The 18,640-nt window shown below is 41.5% G+C and overlaps 1 protein-coding gene across 1 annotated transcript; it reads right to left on the bottom strand.

The window, feature by feature from the left end:
- Nucleotides 1–3,701: 3,701 nt before the first annotated feature.
- On the bottom strand, nucleotides 3,702–16,832 carry NEK2 (NIMA related kinase 2). The gene is made up of 9 exons (XM_053383239.1): nucleotides 16,625–16,832; nucleotides 14,196–14,413; nucleotides 11,871–12,111; nucleotides 11,089–11,171; nucleotides 10,759–10,885; nucleotides 10,243–10,465; nucleotides 9,342–9,396; nucleotides 9,195–9,265; nucleotides 3,702–4,543 (listed from the first exon to the last, which is right to left on the bottom strand). The coding sequence occupies exons 1-9, from the start codon at nucleotides 16,718–16,720 to the stop codon at nucleotides 4,314–4,316; spliced, it is 1,344 nt and encodes a 447-aa protein (XP_053239214.1). The 5' UTR covers nucleotides 16,721–16,832; the 3' UTR covers nucleotides 3,702–4,313.
- Nucleotides 16,833–18,640: the final 1,808 nt, after the last annotated feature.

Below are 18,640 nucleotides of genomic sequence, written 5' to 3'. Positions count from 1 at the left end.
TACTTTTTTCAGGGGAAATGTGCTTTTGGGATTGGTGTAGGGAAGATCTAGGAATTCTTTTGTGGCTTGGATTTTAATCTGATAATTGTAGGTCTTTAAAAGGTTACCTCCGCTATCCTGTGCTTGGGGAACTAGATGTGTTGTGCATATACAAACCCTACCAAATTCTGACCACTGCTCCTGTTAGGCGGTAAGGAGGGATTTATGAGGCAGGGCCAAATTTCCTGCAGCTAGAACAGGATTCCTAACCAACAGAGAATAAATGAGGCAGGCAGCCAAGCAAATAAATAAGTAAAACTAGTTATGTGACACACTTTGAGTCTGTTTAAATTAACTATTATTATTTTTTACGTATTTACAAGTACATGAGCACTTAGGCACCGATATGCTTTGCAGTGAAAATATGGTCATCAAATTAATCAAGGACACTGAACAATCAAGTCCGAACTAACAGACAAACATTTCAATTACTTGGGGTCATATAAAACAGCAGACATCAACATGAATTTCCTGCAAGCAATGACAAGGAAGAAAATCTCAAGTTTCCCATTTGCCAAATAGCTCGAGGGCTGCAAATTAACTTTGCATGCTAATCATTTAATGAACAGAAAGCAACCTGGGAAGACGATTGTAAGTGCTGGTCCCATAAATCACGTCTCGTTCCATTTTGTTTGAAGAAGCCAAACAAATGCTTGATGTGCATCTGTGCAGATACTGTATACACAGTGGACCAAGCCCAAAATCACAAGCACTCTAAATTCCATCAGCTTCGAATCTGAATCAATATTTAGTGACACGGGCCTGTTACTGATGGTCACAGAAAACGACTTCCCAGAGATTATATGCAGGATTAAGTCAAAGAAATTCCCAAGCGTGGCCTTTATCCTTCTGCACCATCCTGTGTCAGATACAGGCAAATCTTTGCTGTTATCATACTAACTTTCCAACCTTGTTTGGCCGAAAAGATTAAATGGAAAAGCAGTGTAAATGACGCACAGAATTAATGCAGTATTAATATCAGCCTATCAACTGTTCCGCAGTCGTAAAAATTAATATTTAATCTTTGGCTGTATTCTAACAGTGATCTGAAATAACCTTTAACGAATTAAAGCTATAATCCATCCTATAAGCACTTATATAAGGATAAATCTCATTCAACAGCATTTGAAGTACACATGTATAGGATTGCATTGCTTGCTTTCAATGGTTTATGACAGTAGGGGGATAACCCGCCAGAAGTTGCAGAACTACAACACCCATCATTCCTAGCTATTGGCCATGTTCACTGGGGCTGATGGACATTGTAGTTCAGCAGCATCTGGAGGGCCAAAGGTTCCCTACGTCTGCTATATATGTACATATACATACAGGGCAAGCCTATGGATTTCGCTCAGAAGTAAGTCCCATTGACTTCAGTGGGACTTTCTCCTAGGGAAGTGGGTATAGGATTGCAGCCTTACCTGGAAGTAAGTCCCACTGAACACCAGGAGGCTTTCTCTGGAGTAAGCATACCTATGCAAATGAATTTTTGTTGTTTTTGATTAAAAATACAATAGGATCCAATGTAACCATTTCATTTTAATGGGAATTCATTTTAATGGGATTTCATTTTAATGGGATTTCATTTTTAGTGGGAAGATTTTGCTAGGATGGAGGCTACAATTGTATGCACACTTAATCTAGGAAAGGAACGCAGTAGGATTTGGTCCTGCATAAGCATACATAGCAGTGGGATGCAAGTCCCATGGAAAACAATTGAATGGGATTTGCATAGGGGTGCTGTGGAAATTTAATCAGAGATAATCTCTTTCAAGATGGGTGTGAGCCAACGTAACACAAGTGTGCATTGGCTAGGGCAGTGTGGCTTCTCCTCACAGCAGGACTGTGTGATTTGCATGCAAAAGGTCCCAAGGTCTGTCCCCTCCTTCTCCTGGTAGGGCTGTGACACACACGTCTGAAACCCTGGGAAGCCACTGCCAGCCAATAGGCCCAATACTGAGTTAGATGGACTAAAGGTCAGATGCAGTAGAAGGCCGCTTCCGCTGCTGCCCAGTGCAGCTGCCCCTTCCACAAAATCTGCCCTCAATTGGGTGGGGGTGAAATCTCTGGAGCAGATTTTGGGGTCACGTGGGAGTTCTAGGGAGATGGTCCCTGCTATCTCCAGGTCCAGCAGGGACCAGAAGTCCTGTTGTGCAAACAGAAAGCGGGCAGACATTGGATGCTGCCCAAGGATGTTTGCTTCCAAATGTAAGCTTGGAACTCAATGGGACTTATTTCTGAGCAGACAAGCAAATCCTTAGCGGGAGATAGCAGTAGCATTGCTGGCTTGGACAGGACCCTAACCTTAGACTCCCTCAGCCCATTTCTGCTGCACCTGGAGAACAGCTTCCTGTTGGCCAATTAGCCACACCCATGAAGAGCAAGAACTTTGCTACAGCTGTAATGAGTTTCCTGCAGAAAGCCTATTTATTCTGAGGCCACAATAGGCTGGTGAATGCTAGTCTTAGGCTCCCCAGTCTTTCTTTGCTAGACCTTAACACGGCAACATGTTGGAGAAACCAGGTTTGGTAGGTTGGTTAGACTTGTCACTGAAGAGCAAGAAGTCTGCCACAGTTGGTTGTGGGTTGTTTCTGGGGGTGCAAGGGAGGGTAGCTGCCACTGCCCCTTTGAGCTGAGGTTAAAGGCACGCTTCATGGGGCGTTGCTTGTGAGCAGGCTTGCTCCTAGGAATGGATAGGGTGAAATATTATTTCCCCTAGTTACCAAGAGCAAGGTGGAAAGCTGGGGAGCTGCTGTGTGGTGAAAGCATGAGTGGGATTGGTGGGTGTTCCAGCACCTCTTTTCTAGAAAAACAGCACTAGATGTAAAGAGTACTGCAAGGGTTTGGAAAACCTAGCTATTCAAGTGTCAGTGGAACATGTTGCTATAGCAGCTTAAAATTCACATTTCCAGTTACTTTTGTAGTTTGTGAACTGGTATGCAAAGGGGAGGCACAAACCAATGAAAACCAAGCACTTATCTGGCAGTGTTCACTAAAGATACATAAGCCATTTCTAGGCTGTAATGCAAAATTGTGTGTCCGCATGCAAGAGATATTTTTAAGGAGACAGAAAGCCTGCAACTCCTGTGCCATGTGCATATGACCAGGCTGCAATGAAGACAACAGCTATCCCATTACTTCAGAACATGCATGTATTTCAGAGGAGCTGGGTGGCCATGCTTTTCTAAAATAATGTGGCATGTGAATATAGGTTAAAGCTGAACTCATGGGCCAAATTTATTTGACAGTAAGCTCTACTGAAGCAGACAGGCGTTAATTTCACATATAGACACTTGCGGCGGAGGCATAAGTCTGGATCACCACATCAACAGAGCAAGGGCACCACCTCCAGGCCATTGGAGAATTAAGCTATTTAAATTCTATCCAATGTTTTGGATTAACGAAAGAGATCAAAAGTGGCTTCATACATTCATCACAAGGTGTGAAAAGGACAAAAAGGCATACAAGACTATTTACACTTCTGCTTTTAATAACATGTTGCTTCATCCAAAGAGTATGTTTGCATCCTGACCTCTGAAGTCCACAGATCTCCCTGCATGGGAAATTTATTACCTTCCTTCAGACGTAAGAACTCATGTACAACCATATTTAATGTATAAAACCTCTCATGAGAAATGAGTCTTTAAACAAAAGGCTACCTGTAAATTCTTTTCCTCCAGTCAAATTTTGATATCTACTCCGTTCTGTGGGGATGTCCTGGAACACATTACATACTTGCCTCTTTTTAAACATTTTTCATTAAACAATGTAACATTTCAGAAAACTTTGCAGGGGGAGTAATTCAGCTAATTAGAAGGAACAGATATTGTGCTAGGTGCAACATTATGCTTGTAAAAATCCAACTATTATACACACCTAAATTAGAGATTCAAAGTGAGGGTTTTTTTCTTCTTCTGATGCAGCAGAATCACTTCCTTAAATCTTATATCCAGTGTTGTGCTATTTGTTAAAATCACATCGTAATCATTAAAAAAAAATCTAGCTAACCACGCCATGAATATTTATATTTAGAACTGGCCTAGCAATGCAACACTAGCAAGCCAAATGCATAAAAATGCAAACTCTAAGGAAAAGAGTTATTCGCACACAACCACACAATTATTTACATTTATTTACATAGAGTTTAAAAGACTATTTTAGCACCTTTTCTAAAACCATCCTACGCAGCTTTTCATCATACACGCCACAGGAAACATCAGCTTAAATGGCACTACTGAAAACATCACAGTTCTGTACACGATACACACAAATATTCAGCGCATTCCGAGAAGCTGGCGGCTTTTGAGTTGGTAGTGTTTCTCCAGCTCACAAAGGGCTTGAGCCCGCAGGTTGGCAGCGTAGAGACGCTTCTTCAGATTACAACCTTTTTCTTTCGAGAGGGGGAAATTCTCCAGGCTGTCCTCAGACTGAGCATTTTCTTTACTTTCGTCACCAAACTGAACCTTCTTTTTTCTCGTAGGAAAGACTGGCAGCGCTTCGTCATCTTAAAAAAAACAGAAAGATGCTTTTCAAATACTTAACTCTCACTCACTGAATATTAGTTTATTCTTTACTGTGGGGGTGGATAACCTCTGGCTCTCTGATGTTGTTGGGATTCCCAACTCCCGCCATTCCGTAATGGCCATTCCATGGAGTTGGAGTCTGACAATGTCTGGTGAGCCGGAGATCAGCCACCCCTAGTTCACTTCCTTCCATTTTGAGTTTTCAGCAAAGGTTGCAAGTGTTCATACCCCTCTACAAGGCGAAATTTTGATTACACTGAAGGTTCCACAGTTGCCACATTCCTTGTAAGAAAAAATTCATCAATATCACTGCCTTTGGGGGGGGAGTGTGTGTACCATGCTAGTTACATGGGCAAATGCGTTCAGTAGTAGTAATAAAATTACTACTATTTATACCCTGCACATCTGGCTGGGTTCAGTACTTTTATAGGGCTTATCTGGGAGAATGTGCCTTCTAGACTGTGTACACATTATTGTGAAGGGAAGGATTATCATTTAGAGATCTTCTGTGTGTGAAAGACAGACAGAAATAAATTTCGTTTGCCTTAGGAAACTCAGAATAGGGTCTAGGGGGGGAAAAGAGCCAACAGATGAAAAGCCTTGTTTCTTACTTTTAATTCACCTCTGAAGGACAATATTGGTCAATGCACTTTTATTTTATAAAACTGAAGCAATTTGCAAGTATGAACCAGTTTAAAACCATGTCAAGTGGGTGTAGCATAAACATGCTTAGTTGAAGAAGCTAAATTTCATGTGTGGCAATTGTTTATACACAGGAAATTGGTAAGTGAGCACTTTTCATCACACATATATTCTCCTTACACCCACAATATATAACACTGCTCCTTTACTGAGTTTTAGTGTTATGTGTTTTTATAATTTTACACTGCACAGGAGGCACAAAAGGGTGGTTTCATTGAATGATTTTATTACATGTTTATGCTCTTCGTAGTAACTCAGGCCACATCCACCAATACATTTAAAGCAGTATCATACCACTTTAACAGTCATGGCTTCTCCCAAAGAATTCTGGGAACTGTAGTTTGTTAAGGATGCTGAGTTGTTAGGCGATCCCTATTCCTCTACCAGGGTCTCCTAACAACTCTTAGCATCCTTAACAAGCTACAGCTTCTAAGATTGCTTGGAGGAAGCCATGACTTTTAAAGTGGCATCATAGTGTTTTAAATGTATGGTGCAGACATGGTCTCAGACTGAATACCCCCATGGTCACAGCCAGCTTGGGAGACAGTTTATGCCAAGAGAAATTGGACCACGATTACTTAGCAAATTTTGTAGCTGAGGAGGGATTTGAAAGCAGGTCTCCCTATTCTAAGAGCCAGAAGTCTAGCAACATCTGGAGGTTCCCCATCCTTGATCTAAGAGCAATGAGTAATCATGGTATAAGTATCTCAAGCTCAGTCTTCAATTTGGAAGCAGATTTCTTCTCCATTGGTCAAGGGAAGTGTCAGATGTCAGCAATGATGGGCAGCTGCCAATGCCCATGTCTAAGGAGAGCACCCCACTGCCAATGCGTGGAAGCCTCAGGCCCACCTTCAGCTGTCATCTTCTATTAATGATGCAACAAGGAGAGGTAACATCCACTGACTTCATCCTCTTCTTCTGGGAAACTGAGGGAGAGGTCAGTAATTTGGCAGTTTTGAAGGAATGTTTAGACCCTGGAAGTAGCACTGACCCTGCCTATCAACTGATGGACATAACCGAAGATTCTACTGGAAGCAGCAGCAATAATATTTTTATTTATTTGTTCAAGTCATAAGAGAACTGAGGAAAATTGGGCAACCAGAAGAACACAGCTAAAAATGAGAAATGGCCCAACTTGAGTTAGGTAAAAGCAGTCTTCTCCAATCTATTGCCCTCCAGATGTTTTGAACTCTCATCAGCTGCCAGCAGCATGGTCAGAGATGATGAAGTTATAGTCCAACACTCCTAGTGAACAGCAGGTAGGAGAAGGTCCCAACTCTGAAGATACTGAATACTACTTGCTCTCATGTCTGTTCCAGAACTTGGGAATGCACTGCCAATCTGTGGCCACACCATTATACCGATCTTGACTTCTTAGGAGTGAAACAAACTATGATGACTGACTTGAACATAACACTAATCGTGGGATTGTGGAAGCGCAAGTGGAGAGCCGCATGCTCATGGCAAACCATTAACTGTGGTTTACTGTGATTCACAAGCTGGACCATTATCACAAAGAATTGCCTGAATGTAGAAGTAGCTATTCAAACAGGCAGACTTGTGTGTTGAACTGTAAACAAATAAAAGGTAAGGCTTGTTTAAGGCTGCTTGTGTTTTGCTAGTCTGTGGCAGCCATTTGCCAGAAACCATGGGCAGGGTGGGGGTAAGATTAGACAAATAAGAGCATTTTTCTTTCCTTATTTGCCTTTTGCAAGGTTTCAGGGGGCTTTGTTGTCGCTTTAGGGTCAGAATTCCATGGCTGGCAACGCTTTAGAATTTCCCCCCCACAAGAATCTATGGCAATTGTTGACCAATTACATGAACACTCACCTAACAAATGATTTCCTGAATACGTATTGTGTTTGGATAGTGGGACTCTTGTGTATACAGCTTTGCTTACCATGAATGGTGGTAATTTAGCCAAGCAATTTCTCACATCAGAAGTATATTAAAAAGGTAAATAGTGGGCATGCAGAATTAGATTTTTTGCAAGTAAAGGGGGATTCTTATCTTAAAAGAGCCCACTAGTCAGGCCTCCTTTACAATAGTTTTGAATAGACTTTAATACCTCATTGTAAGGCACTGTAGATTACCTTTTTGATGCAGCTTAACTGCAATGCTTTCAGATTTCTTTGGCCACAGGAGAGGTGAAGGCCCAGAAAACACTGGGCAAATTCAGCAAACCCACCTTTCAAGGACTTTCAATACCCCCAACCAAAAATTACATATTTTAATGATAAGTAAAACCATACACAACATAGAATACAGCCTGCATATGGAACAATAAAAGGCTACTATATGCAAGAGCTGTATTATTATAGGACAGCATCCAGCTAGGTAATATTCTGAATGTACTCCCTGAAATCAATGGACTTTGGTTACTTAAAGTCCATTAGTTTCAAAGGGGCATCACCCAGATAATGCAATTGTTAAATTATTACTCAAGTCAAGTGGGTTTGCCCAGTGAAGCAGGTCCCTTAGAACACAGAGCTGGAGTGGAAAAATATCAGTTGCAAACACAGTGGCTTTTTTTGCAGAAGCTTCATTTTGATTCAAAGACTACAAAGAAGATCACTTCCTGAGGATGCTTTAATATCACACCATTCCTTTTTGATAAATCAGATAAATAAGAATTCTATCATCATTTAAGTTTGTGGTGATTAGCGAAGACTTGTCTGTGATTTTGAAGCAAAAGCCATTATCCACAAAGAAAAATAGTATTTTAAAGAGGCTACATTATTTGTTGGATTTCTTTACTAGGACTATTGCTCAAACAGCAACATACTAGAATTTGGGTTTTGCATTGATTAGACACCCCTTGGCAGTTACTCTGGTAGGCTTCCGGAAGTCCACACAGCTAGCTACATGGGGTTTTAGGCTTCTGTTTATTATAAATGAGGCCACTCATGCTGCCTGACAAACAGCTTTTGAAATGAAGAGGTGGGGTCCCAAAGAAAAGTCAAGTTTAAAGAAAAAAAATCAAGCTGCATCAGTTCATGGTATCCCAGGCTATATTCCTAGAAAACAGCATAGAACCTAGAATTGCAGTGTTTTAAAGCAAGATATATAAAAATTGACTAGACTACAATCAAAGAAAAGCTACCTGTATTTTGGCTGCTTTTGAATAAGGCTTAAATCACTATCTAGTTTGGATATGCATTAGGATGTACAGCCCATTCTAAATGGCCTCCAAGAACAAAAACCTACTAACTAGTAAGTCACCATCATATAAACCCCAAGTTAGCCTAAATTAGCCTCTTTGCACATCCATTTACAAAATGGTAAGTTAAAATATATTTTATTTCAGGATTAATTTTAGAGTTCAAGTAAGCCAAAATTGGCTCCAAGTCGTAAACATGTAAGAAGACAGAGGTATAATGCACACACACAGATCTGGCACTAGAAAGTGACAGCTGAATTGTAGAAAATATTTACTGAAGTCATGATGCCTCCCATCTTGGGTAGCAGTGGTATCTAAACTAGGCTTAGCAGTTAAATAGCAGAGGCAAAGAGAAGCAGAGAGATTTAGGTTGTCCAACTCTTCATTTGTCTGAGTGGCAAAGATGTCAAACACCTCTGCCCCTGACCAAACCTTCAAGGAATTCACAGTATACAGCATTTCAGAAGCCTCCTCTTAAAGTCATGGTTTACCATACAGATGAGGAGCATCAACAGGTTCAAGTATCCAGCATTTACTACCGGCAAAGGGAAGTACCCCCACAGTGGTCATCCAATCTAGCCCCTTCATACACATATTAAGCCCATCCTAAGCTGCCACCGGTATTAAAACATACTGGAGTTGCCAGGAAAGCTGACTTAATATCCACCATAGAAGGAGCGCTACTAGAGAGGTCACTAGTACTAAGGCTGGTAGCATCTGGGGATTCCGGGTTTAGCAGTCCGTTAAGAGCTTCCAACATCTTCTCCTACCTGGGCATGTCGCTGGCTGCAATAGCTTCTGGTCCTTGAATAAGTTGTAATTCTTCACCATGTTCTCAGCCCTGTTTAGAAAGGAGCTGGTTAATAAAAGAAAAGCCTTTTTCAAAACAAGACACTTTTAGACATTTTAAAACCAACCTAGCCAGTTTTTCTTCTGCCAGTCGCTCCCGAACACACAGTTCCCGCTCTCTCTCTGGAACAAAAGACAAGCCATGTTATCCAACTGCAGACAGTGTGCACCTATGACAGCTTTTTATTCTGACCAGTAAATGGCCCATGGGGAAAGCAGCATGCAACCTGCATAGTATGTGAAGTCCCTCTGCTTCTATGAACAGTCCCCTTGGCTTATTATAAAAGGATAAACAAGATCCATAACGGAAAACACACGCAAGCACAGTAGTGTCACTGCAACCATGTTTCGGCACCATGATTGCACCATGAAACTATTAGTTGAATATATCATCTATTCAGGTGCATTCCAAGTTACATATGATTTGACCCTCATTCATTCCAAATGTGCTGCCACATCATGCATGCAAGAAATGTGGGGGGTTGCAGGTGGTGCTGTGGTCTAAACCACCGAGCCTCTTGGGCTTGCCAATTACAAGGTCAGCAGTTTGAATTTGCAAGGCGAGGTGAACTCCCGCTGCTCTGTCACAGCTCCTGCCAACATAGCAGTTCGAAAGCATACCAGTGCAAGTAAATAGGTACTGCTGCAGTGGGAAGGTAAACAGTGTTTCCGTGCGCCCTGGCTTCTGTTGCGGTGTCTTGTTGCACCAGAAGTGGTTTAGCCATGCTGGCCACATGACCCAGAAAGCTATCTGTGGACAAACACTGGCTCTCTCGGCCTGACAGTGGAGATGAGCACTGCACCCCAGTCGAATTCGACTGGACTTAACCATCCAGGGGTCCTTTACCTTGCAAGAACTGTATTAACATTTCCTTCATGTCACCAAAAGAATGCATCCCACTCCCCATTGAAGGCACTGCTGGAGCAGGAATCCAAACCCCCACATCCCATTGCTGCATTAGTTCTTACGTTCTAGCCGGTGTTCTCTCTCTTTTATGGCTCGCTCCCTCTCTTGTAGCTGCTGCTCTTTCAGTTTCAGCTCATTCACTGGAGTTCCGGAAAGTCTTTCTACTTTATCTTGCTCTCCTGATCGTCGCCCTCTTCTCTCCAAGTTTCTCCCTTGCTCCTCCAATACCAGGCTGGCTATCAGAGGGTTCTGCAGAATTTCTTCAACTGAAGGCCGACAGTAATCCTTGAAATCAGGGAGACTTATTATAGTCACTGTGCAGAAATGTTACGTTTAACAAGCCACTGCAGGTTTTTTTTCAGGCAGCAGCACATCTGGGGATCAAATTATGTATACAGTACTTGTCTGGATTGGGTTTGACTGCAGCCACCTCTGCTGCATCAAAAACTAATATGGAAGGGTCATAAACACTTCCTTCTTTGGGGATATGATAGGCAATAGGCCAAGAATGAGGGCAGAAGCTTCCACCAGCAGCTCGTTGGACACCACCCATTGTACCCTTGAGAAATCACCCTTACCTTTAAGTGCAGCATCTTTGTGATGAGTTCATTCAGCTGATCTGAATAACGGTATGGGATCCGTCTGAATTTCCCTTCCCTTATCTTTTCTGCCAACTCTTTTTGGTTAAAGGCTGTGAATGGAGGCCTAGAAAGAGTGAACAAACATGCTCTTCCACTTCACCACAGCATCAACTTGAAATGAATTCTTATTTATTTGTTCTTTCTAGAATGTTTTGGTGCCCATGTTTTGATTTAGTTGCTTCTTCTCAAGAGCATGGCTATACTGTGAAATGAATTTAAATGCTACCAAATGCCTGCCTAGAAACTTTTGGCTGTTACTATACTTACGACAACGCACACAACTCGTAGAGAAGACATCCTAAAGACCAGATGTCAGATTTCTCATTGTAGGACATGCGATTTATTTGTTCCTAACGGGGGGGGAAACAGAATATATTAGTACAGAATATATTAATAATTAGTTTGTAAATTAGATGAAATGTGGCCACAAAATTGGTTACCAGTATGCATTCTGGAGTATTACTTAGGAGTTAAGCATTAAAAAACACATAGTAAGTAGCATTCCATGATGGCAATAACACTTTTAGTGCTAACTCATACTTGCTGCTTACTGTATTTTTAAATTTCCATGACTATGAGTTGACATGTTTTAAGCCCCCTGTTGATTTTAAGTAGGTTTTGCATTTTTTAAAATTACCTGCTTTTAACTTTTCTTATGGACAATTCCAGTGTTGTTCTATTATTTGTAAACTACACAGTTTTTTATGATCAAGCTGTATATAAATATTGTAAAACAATTGTGTCAATATTTACAAGTTTTACCATAATTTTCAAGCTAAACACAACATTTAAACCAGTGTAATTTATTTAATTCTTCTCTATTAAATATTTCAGTTATTATTTCTGCTATTTAAAAGATATTTTGGAGATATTTTATACAGCATACAGCATGGTAAACTTTGACTTGTATTTAGTAAACAAAACAAAACATGCTATATTAGATACCAATTAATTTAAGGCACTGCTGCTGAAAGGTAAGTTAGATCTGGCAATCACAAAGTAAAAATGCTCAAAATCTAAAGCAGTTGCTTTCATCATGGGACACTTACTGGAGACATATAATATGGCGTGCCAACAAATGTTTTTGCAAAACTGGTATCATGGTGAAGTATCCTGGCCAGGCCAAAGTCACCAAGCTTCACATTCTTCTTGCCATCAAGGAAGATATTTGCTGGCTTTAGGTCGCGATGAAGCACAGTGTGGCCTCCATCACTCCGCCTGTGACACTCCTTCAAAGCCAAGGTCAGCTGGGTGAGGACACGAAGGACAAAGTTTTCTTCCACATAATGTCTTTTGAAAGAAGAAACAACTGGTTATTTTGAGTACCTTTAAGCCAAAATCCATTCTCTCTCTCAGCCCATTTTCAAACATCCCATGACTTTAGTAAAGAAACTCAAAACATAGGTCTATGCAGATAGAATAGGGGTGAAGCGAAGTAGCTTGAGTCCCCAGGGGCCAAAACTGCACCCCCATTCAACAGGTGTTCCCCAAGTGCAACAATTTTCCCATACTGTAGAAGTGAATGGTTGCCATTCATTTCTTTGGATAATGTGTTTTGGATATATGTGTTTTGGTCAAAAACATACATGAAAGTAACTGAAAGCTAACTATAATCCCCTGAAATAATCCCACAAATATTACCTTGTCTTATTATCTAAATCCCATTTGTCCTTGGTATTATCTCCCTGTTCCCTTGTGCTGTTTTGAGGCAGAAATTTCCCAATTATGCTAACAGTTAAGAAAAGAAGACACTCTTGTTTCTCATTGCCACATTGCTGAACCTCTGAAGACCTCCAGTACACAGAGCATTTGGAAGAGAGACAGTATTATCTAAATCTGCATGCATGCCAGACAAGGAATCTCTCCTGCTAGTCATTATCTTATTCAAACTTCCACACAAGTGAGAAAAATCCCCGCCTCTTTCCCCAAGTCCAAGAGGCAGACTCTTGTCTCACTTGCACAGCAGTTTAGAGTAGATCAGAATCTAAAGTTGCTGTTTATCTTCTACAAACCTGCATCCAAGAGAGGCATGGCTGCTGCTCCAGGCCCTCTGACAAAGAATTTAGGAGACAGCTTTTTCTAATATCACTCATCCAAGCATGGATTGGGTAAAACTGCAGGTTTTATTTTTATTTTCCCAATGTCAAACTGTAGCTATCTCAAAGAGTTTAAGTATAAAGCATATTCTATCTCTGGGCAACTACTTGAAAGCCCCCACAATCATTTCATTACTTGCTAGCAGACTAAACTTTTTACCAGTTTTTTTAAACACAGGAAAATGCAGCGCCAAAACAGAAGGATTCCAGCTCAACAAAATTAGACATTATTTAATTTTATAAAGCCAAGTGCAAGACATTCCAACTTTTAGGCTATTTTACAGAGGGACATGAGTTCCTTTTGAGCAAACTGTAAATTGTATTTTTTAAGTCTTGAGTCAAAGATTTTGATGCATTTCAAATTTAGTATATCATGTTGTGTAGGATTATCACACCTGTATTGTAGTGTTCACTACTGACAAGGGTGATATCCATGGCTAAGGCCTCTCTCACTGTATATTTCTTTAGTTGCCAGGTCATTTATCTAGAACAGCCAAGTTAATGTTTTAAAATGCACAGGATATTGTCCTCATTTCCTTGATACTCTCTTGTAGATTTCCTATTCTAAAGGAAAAAAACAAACTGAAGTAATAAAAAATAAATAAAAGAATCCACAGGAATATTCCTCCTGAGGATTACAGGGAATAAAGACAACATTTACTAAGTATGTAATTACTTAGGAAAGTGTGTGTGCATGCAAACTGTCATTTTCCCACAAGCAGGCAGTTTGTGTAGTAAGTAATCTTATTTCGAATCCCCACAACAGGGTGAGCTCCCGTTGCTCAGTCCCTGCTCCTGCCAATCTAGCAGTTCGAAAGCATGTCAAATTGCAAATAGATAAATAGGTACCGCTCCGCGGGAAGGTAAACGGCGTTTCGGTGCGCTGCTTTGGTTTGCCAGAAGTGGCTTAGTCATGCTGGCCACATGACCTGGAAGCTGTACGCCGGCTCCCTCGGCCAGTAAAGTGAGATGAGCGTCGCAACCCCAGAGTTTTCCACGACTGGACCTAATGGTCAGGGGTCCCTTTACCTTTTTAAAGCAAACTACTTGGTTGCCTGTATGGGTTAACATCTTGCCAAGTGGGAAATAAAATTTAATTGGTGTGGTAAAAATTGGCATCTCTGCTCAGCAATAATCTTGCACCCTCAATGACAGTTGGCTCAAAAATTAAAACTCAAAATTTCTGGTTGCTGGCTTAAAATACCTGTGACCTCTCATAACAAATTTAATGACCTACAGCACAAGATAATGTCATGATAATCCAGAAGTTTTACATACCTTTCTTTTGTACATTTTGCAATCAGAGTTGCCAGGTCTCCACCTTCACAGTATTCCATCACAATATAAAGTGTTGTATTTGTCCTATCAATTATACGGTCATAATACCGGACAATATTTGGATGTTTTAGTTCACGAAGCAAGTTCACTTCAGAAACAAGCATTTGTTTTTCTGATTCTGTCATAGATCCATAGTCAAGTTCTTTCCAGACCAAGACCTGAAAAAAAAAGGAGCAAGCCATCTCTAGACAATAAACATACAAAAAACTTAAACAATACAATGATTTTAAAAGCTGAGTGGACTAGCATCTTACTTTAAACCAATATAAATCTCACCGCTGCATCCAACAGCAGCAAACCTGACCTCATCTCTCCACAGCTTCCACAGCAAGAGATTCACACCTCATTTTATTAGTGCAAGGATCACTTTTGGTAGCTTTGTAATTTGAGAATTTGCTCATGGCAAATCTTCCCATGCCAAACATACTTATAAATAAAATCTGCAACTTCCTTCTAAATGTTTAGCCAACCTAATGCACAACTGCAGAATTAAGAAAACAACACAGTACAATGTTCTGAGGTTGGGGAATCCTTTCACGTGCCAGAACCAATCTGACGCTTTTGCTAGCATATGTACCGGTATATGGTGCCTCAGGTCCCATGCCCAGAAGTCCAGGTAGAAAAAGACTGTTTCTGAAGCAGAGATGCAGCAACTAAGACCTTAGTCCAGTTCCTGAACAAGAGTATTAGAAGTCAGAGACCACATTGTTTCCAACAGAAGGAAACATCCAGAAACCCCACAATAGCAACTAACAATCAAGTAAGGAAAATAAAGTAGTGCGCTATAGAGCCACCTCTACTTCAGGGAGCATCCCTAGAAAGCAGCATCTTGTCCCTCTTCACCTCACCCACAAGTACAAAGACTGGGGCCACACATTTGGCTAGTAAGGGTGGGAGGCATGAAAGAAAAAAAATAGCAGGAACACAGCCTGCATAGAAGGCCTGTGTTGTGGTGCAGTAGTAAAAACAGGAAAGGGGGGCGGTAGCTCAGAGAAATTTTTTTTGCACCAGGGCTGAGCTGTAATACTGAAGTCTGTTTCTGATTCCAAGCTTTGTTTTGCATCAAGCTTTCTTTGGTGGTATCCCTATGCATATGTTTTAAGACAGGGATAGTGAATTTGTGGCCTTCAGCTTTCCTTAGACTCCAGCTGCCTTCAGCTCCAGGCTACATGACCATTGATAAGGCTATCAGTTCATCACAATGGCTGCATGCCACCTTCAGTGCCAGAGACAGCATATCTCTGCATACCAGTCACTGGGGAACAATAGCAGTGGGCTTGATTACTGGCTTCCCTGAGGCATCCCTGAAGGGAAGCTTTGCTTCTGCACATTCCCCCATCACCCTAGAATGTTCAGTTCACATTGAGTTCATGAAAACATTGTACCCTGACCTGTTCTTAATGCATAGTTGACCACATCTATTGGAAAGTAATTGTTATGTCCTTTTAAGTCTTGCTATATCAATCACTAGTTATAATTTAATAAGGAGGTTTTCATGCCTGTCTAGTTCTGTGTTCCCTTTCCCACCCTTTAATCTATTCATGATTAATGCTTATATGCAACCTTTGCTTTGTACTTGTGTTAACCAATCAGCAATAAGCACATATGTGGCAATGTTGTAATATTCAATAAAAGGGACTCCCCGAGACTTGCTCGAGAGATGCCTCCCATATGACACTTGCTACTCGTCTGTCGTTTATTTCAACCCAACACATCCCACTGGCCACTATGAGAGAAGGACGCTGGATGAAACCCCCAGCAGAAAAAGGAGTAGCCGGAGGAACTGCAGAGCAGATAAAACTTCTTCCTGCACTGTATTTGCTGCTCCTACTGCTATGTTTAAGAGAGCTGCTGGACCATTCTTGAAAAACGATACCCCTGCTCTAATTTACAGCAGCTGGCCTTGACACTGAAATTCTGGGTGTAAGTAGAGACCTATCTGATGACATATAACTAAATAAATTAATCATCATCATCAGTATTTTTTTTTCTGTGGGGATGCAGGGCTACGCATACACCTAAACATTTTGTGAATCTTTGTACTTTTGTCCATTTACTGCATCTCTTTTTCTATAAAATGGTTATTTTCTTGAGTCAACATGAGAGTACCCCTAAACATTTTTAAAGAAAAAAGTACTGATAATAACACTAATAATATAATATGGCCTTTGGCCTTATCCAGTAGGGCTCTTCTCATGCTCGGAGAGAATCATGGAAATTGTAACACAACAACATCTGGGGAAGCACAGCGTTCCCACCCCTGGCCTAGGCCCTGCCCTTCCGCATGGCTTCAGAAGGGCTCCCACAATCCTCCGCGTTTCCCACAATCCTCCGGGGCGCCCCCCCCCCCGCTCGCAGCCTCTACTCACCTTGCCGTCCGACCTCCGCCTCACCTTCTGGCACCTGCCGTAGGAACCGGCGCCGATAGTGAGAAGCACCTCGTAGTCCTCCGGGCGGCTCGGCATCGCTCCGCGCTCCGCGGCGGCCAAACGACCCAAACACAGCGGAACACGCAGCCGTCCCCCAGCGCAAAAGACGTTTAAAAGACGCCGCGCCTGCCGCCGATTGGTCTGCCGCCGCCCACGCCCGCCCGCCCTCTTTCCAATTGGCTCGCGCGGCTGCCGAGGTCACGTGCCTCCCAACGGCTGCTCCTCTGCCCGGTCGCTAGGCAACCGCAGCTGCCGCTGGCGCTCGAGGGCGGCGCGAGAAAACTTGGGGCTGAGGTATTTTGGGTACGCGGCTTGGGCACGCGGCGGAAGCGGATTCCAAGTTGCGCTTTGATCGTGCCCTGCCAGTCAAAAGACGTCATCAGGCAGGCGACGAGAATGTATTTTTACCAAACCGAAGAAACCCAAGAGTTGCACATAAATCATTACAGTACTTCTGGTTCCATATCGCAGGCATTCGGCTCTTCAGGTGACCTAGTCGCTACCAGGGACAGGATGGAATATAACTATATATTTATCATACTCCGAGTAGACCCACTGAAATGAATGAGAATGTCTGCTAATTTCAGTGGAGTTACTCTGAGCAGGACCCTGGAGACCCAGGGAAGGCGAAACCCTTTTATTTTTAAATGACACCCTTAGCCTCTCATGGAAAGGCAAAATCAAGTGCATGTAGTAGAAATAAGAACTGAGTCAGGGTAAAGTGGACAGCGGGAGTTTATGAATCACTGTATCTTAGTATATTCTGCCACCCCTCTCTCCCTCTCCCTCCACCACCCTTATTTGCCTTTGGGGTGAATATAAACTGCTCTTAAATAATTATAATGAGTTGTCGTTTATTGTTCCTTCCCATCATGCTTCCTTTCCATTTTTAAATTGTTTATGATCTTCCTTGCATTAGCCAAAAGAAATATTCCCATTTTCCAGATAGGGGAATGAAGGCTGGGAGAGAGTCTCATGCTCCACCAACTGAGCTATGTGTCACGGCTTTGTGATTTGTCCACAATCAGACACAACACCGTTCATGAGACTGAAAATGACTTTTAATTCCCAATTTCAGCTCCTAATTTCTTAGGGAATTCATAAGAAATTAGGAGCTAAAGTTTTGCATTTAAGCAGACCTGGCTTAGATGCAAAGCTTAGAATTGCAGAAAGAAGAGGGACAATGCACTGGGAAACAAACCAAGAATTTGGCAGTTTGCAGCTAAGTGGTTACATCTCTGAAGACACTTTGCACTTTTTGGTATCATTGCAATCATTAGAGGATGGGATTTTAGCCACTTAACCTTGGATTGCTGCTAATATACTATGGTAGGTTTTCAATCATTGCAAGTTGATATCCCAAAAGTAACCCGTTGTATATATCCTGCAAAGGGGGCACAAGAAAAAAAGGAAGAATGCCAGAGTAGGTTCTGAAGGATCAAGATCCATGTCAGATCTAATTATTTTCTCCCCTTGGCTCTAAACATGGAAATTATGTTGATATCACTGATTCAGACTTTAAAATGTTTTACAACCCTATCTTAAGCATTCTTACCAGAAATAATGTTCTATTGGGGAATATTTGTGAGTGGTCTGTAAGGTGGTTCGGTCACACTGACTTCAGTCAAACAGATTTACTGTATTTACTCGAGTCTAATGTGCCATCAAATCTAATGTGCATCTCAGTTTTCAGAACCTTGAAACCAAAAAAATTATTTGCTGGCGAATGTAAATGTGCCATCGAATATAATGCACACCTTAATTTTCACAACATAATTTGGCCAGAAAAGGTGAGCATTAGATGTGAGTAAATACGGTAAATGCAATCATTTTGGGACTTAATTAATTGTGAATTGAGGTGAAAATCTGAAAAACTTGAAAAATAATGTTAATGAAACCTTTGCTGGTTTAATATTGGATGCTGTGCTACAACATTTCCATTAGATGGCACTTGGC

The sequence above is a fragment of the Podarcis raffonei genome, chromosome 3 (genome assembly GCF_027172205.1).
Source record: "Podarcis raffonei isolate rPodRaf1 chromosome 3, rPodRaf1.pri, whole genome shotgun sequence".
NCBI classification, from domain to species: Eukaryota; Metazoa; Chordata; class Lepidosauria; order Squamata; family Lacertidae; genus Podarcis; species Podarcis raffonei.
This window is presented reverse-complemented; position numbering and strand designations above follow the sequence as displayed.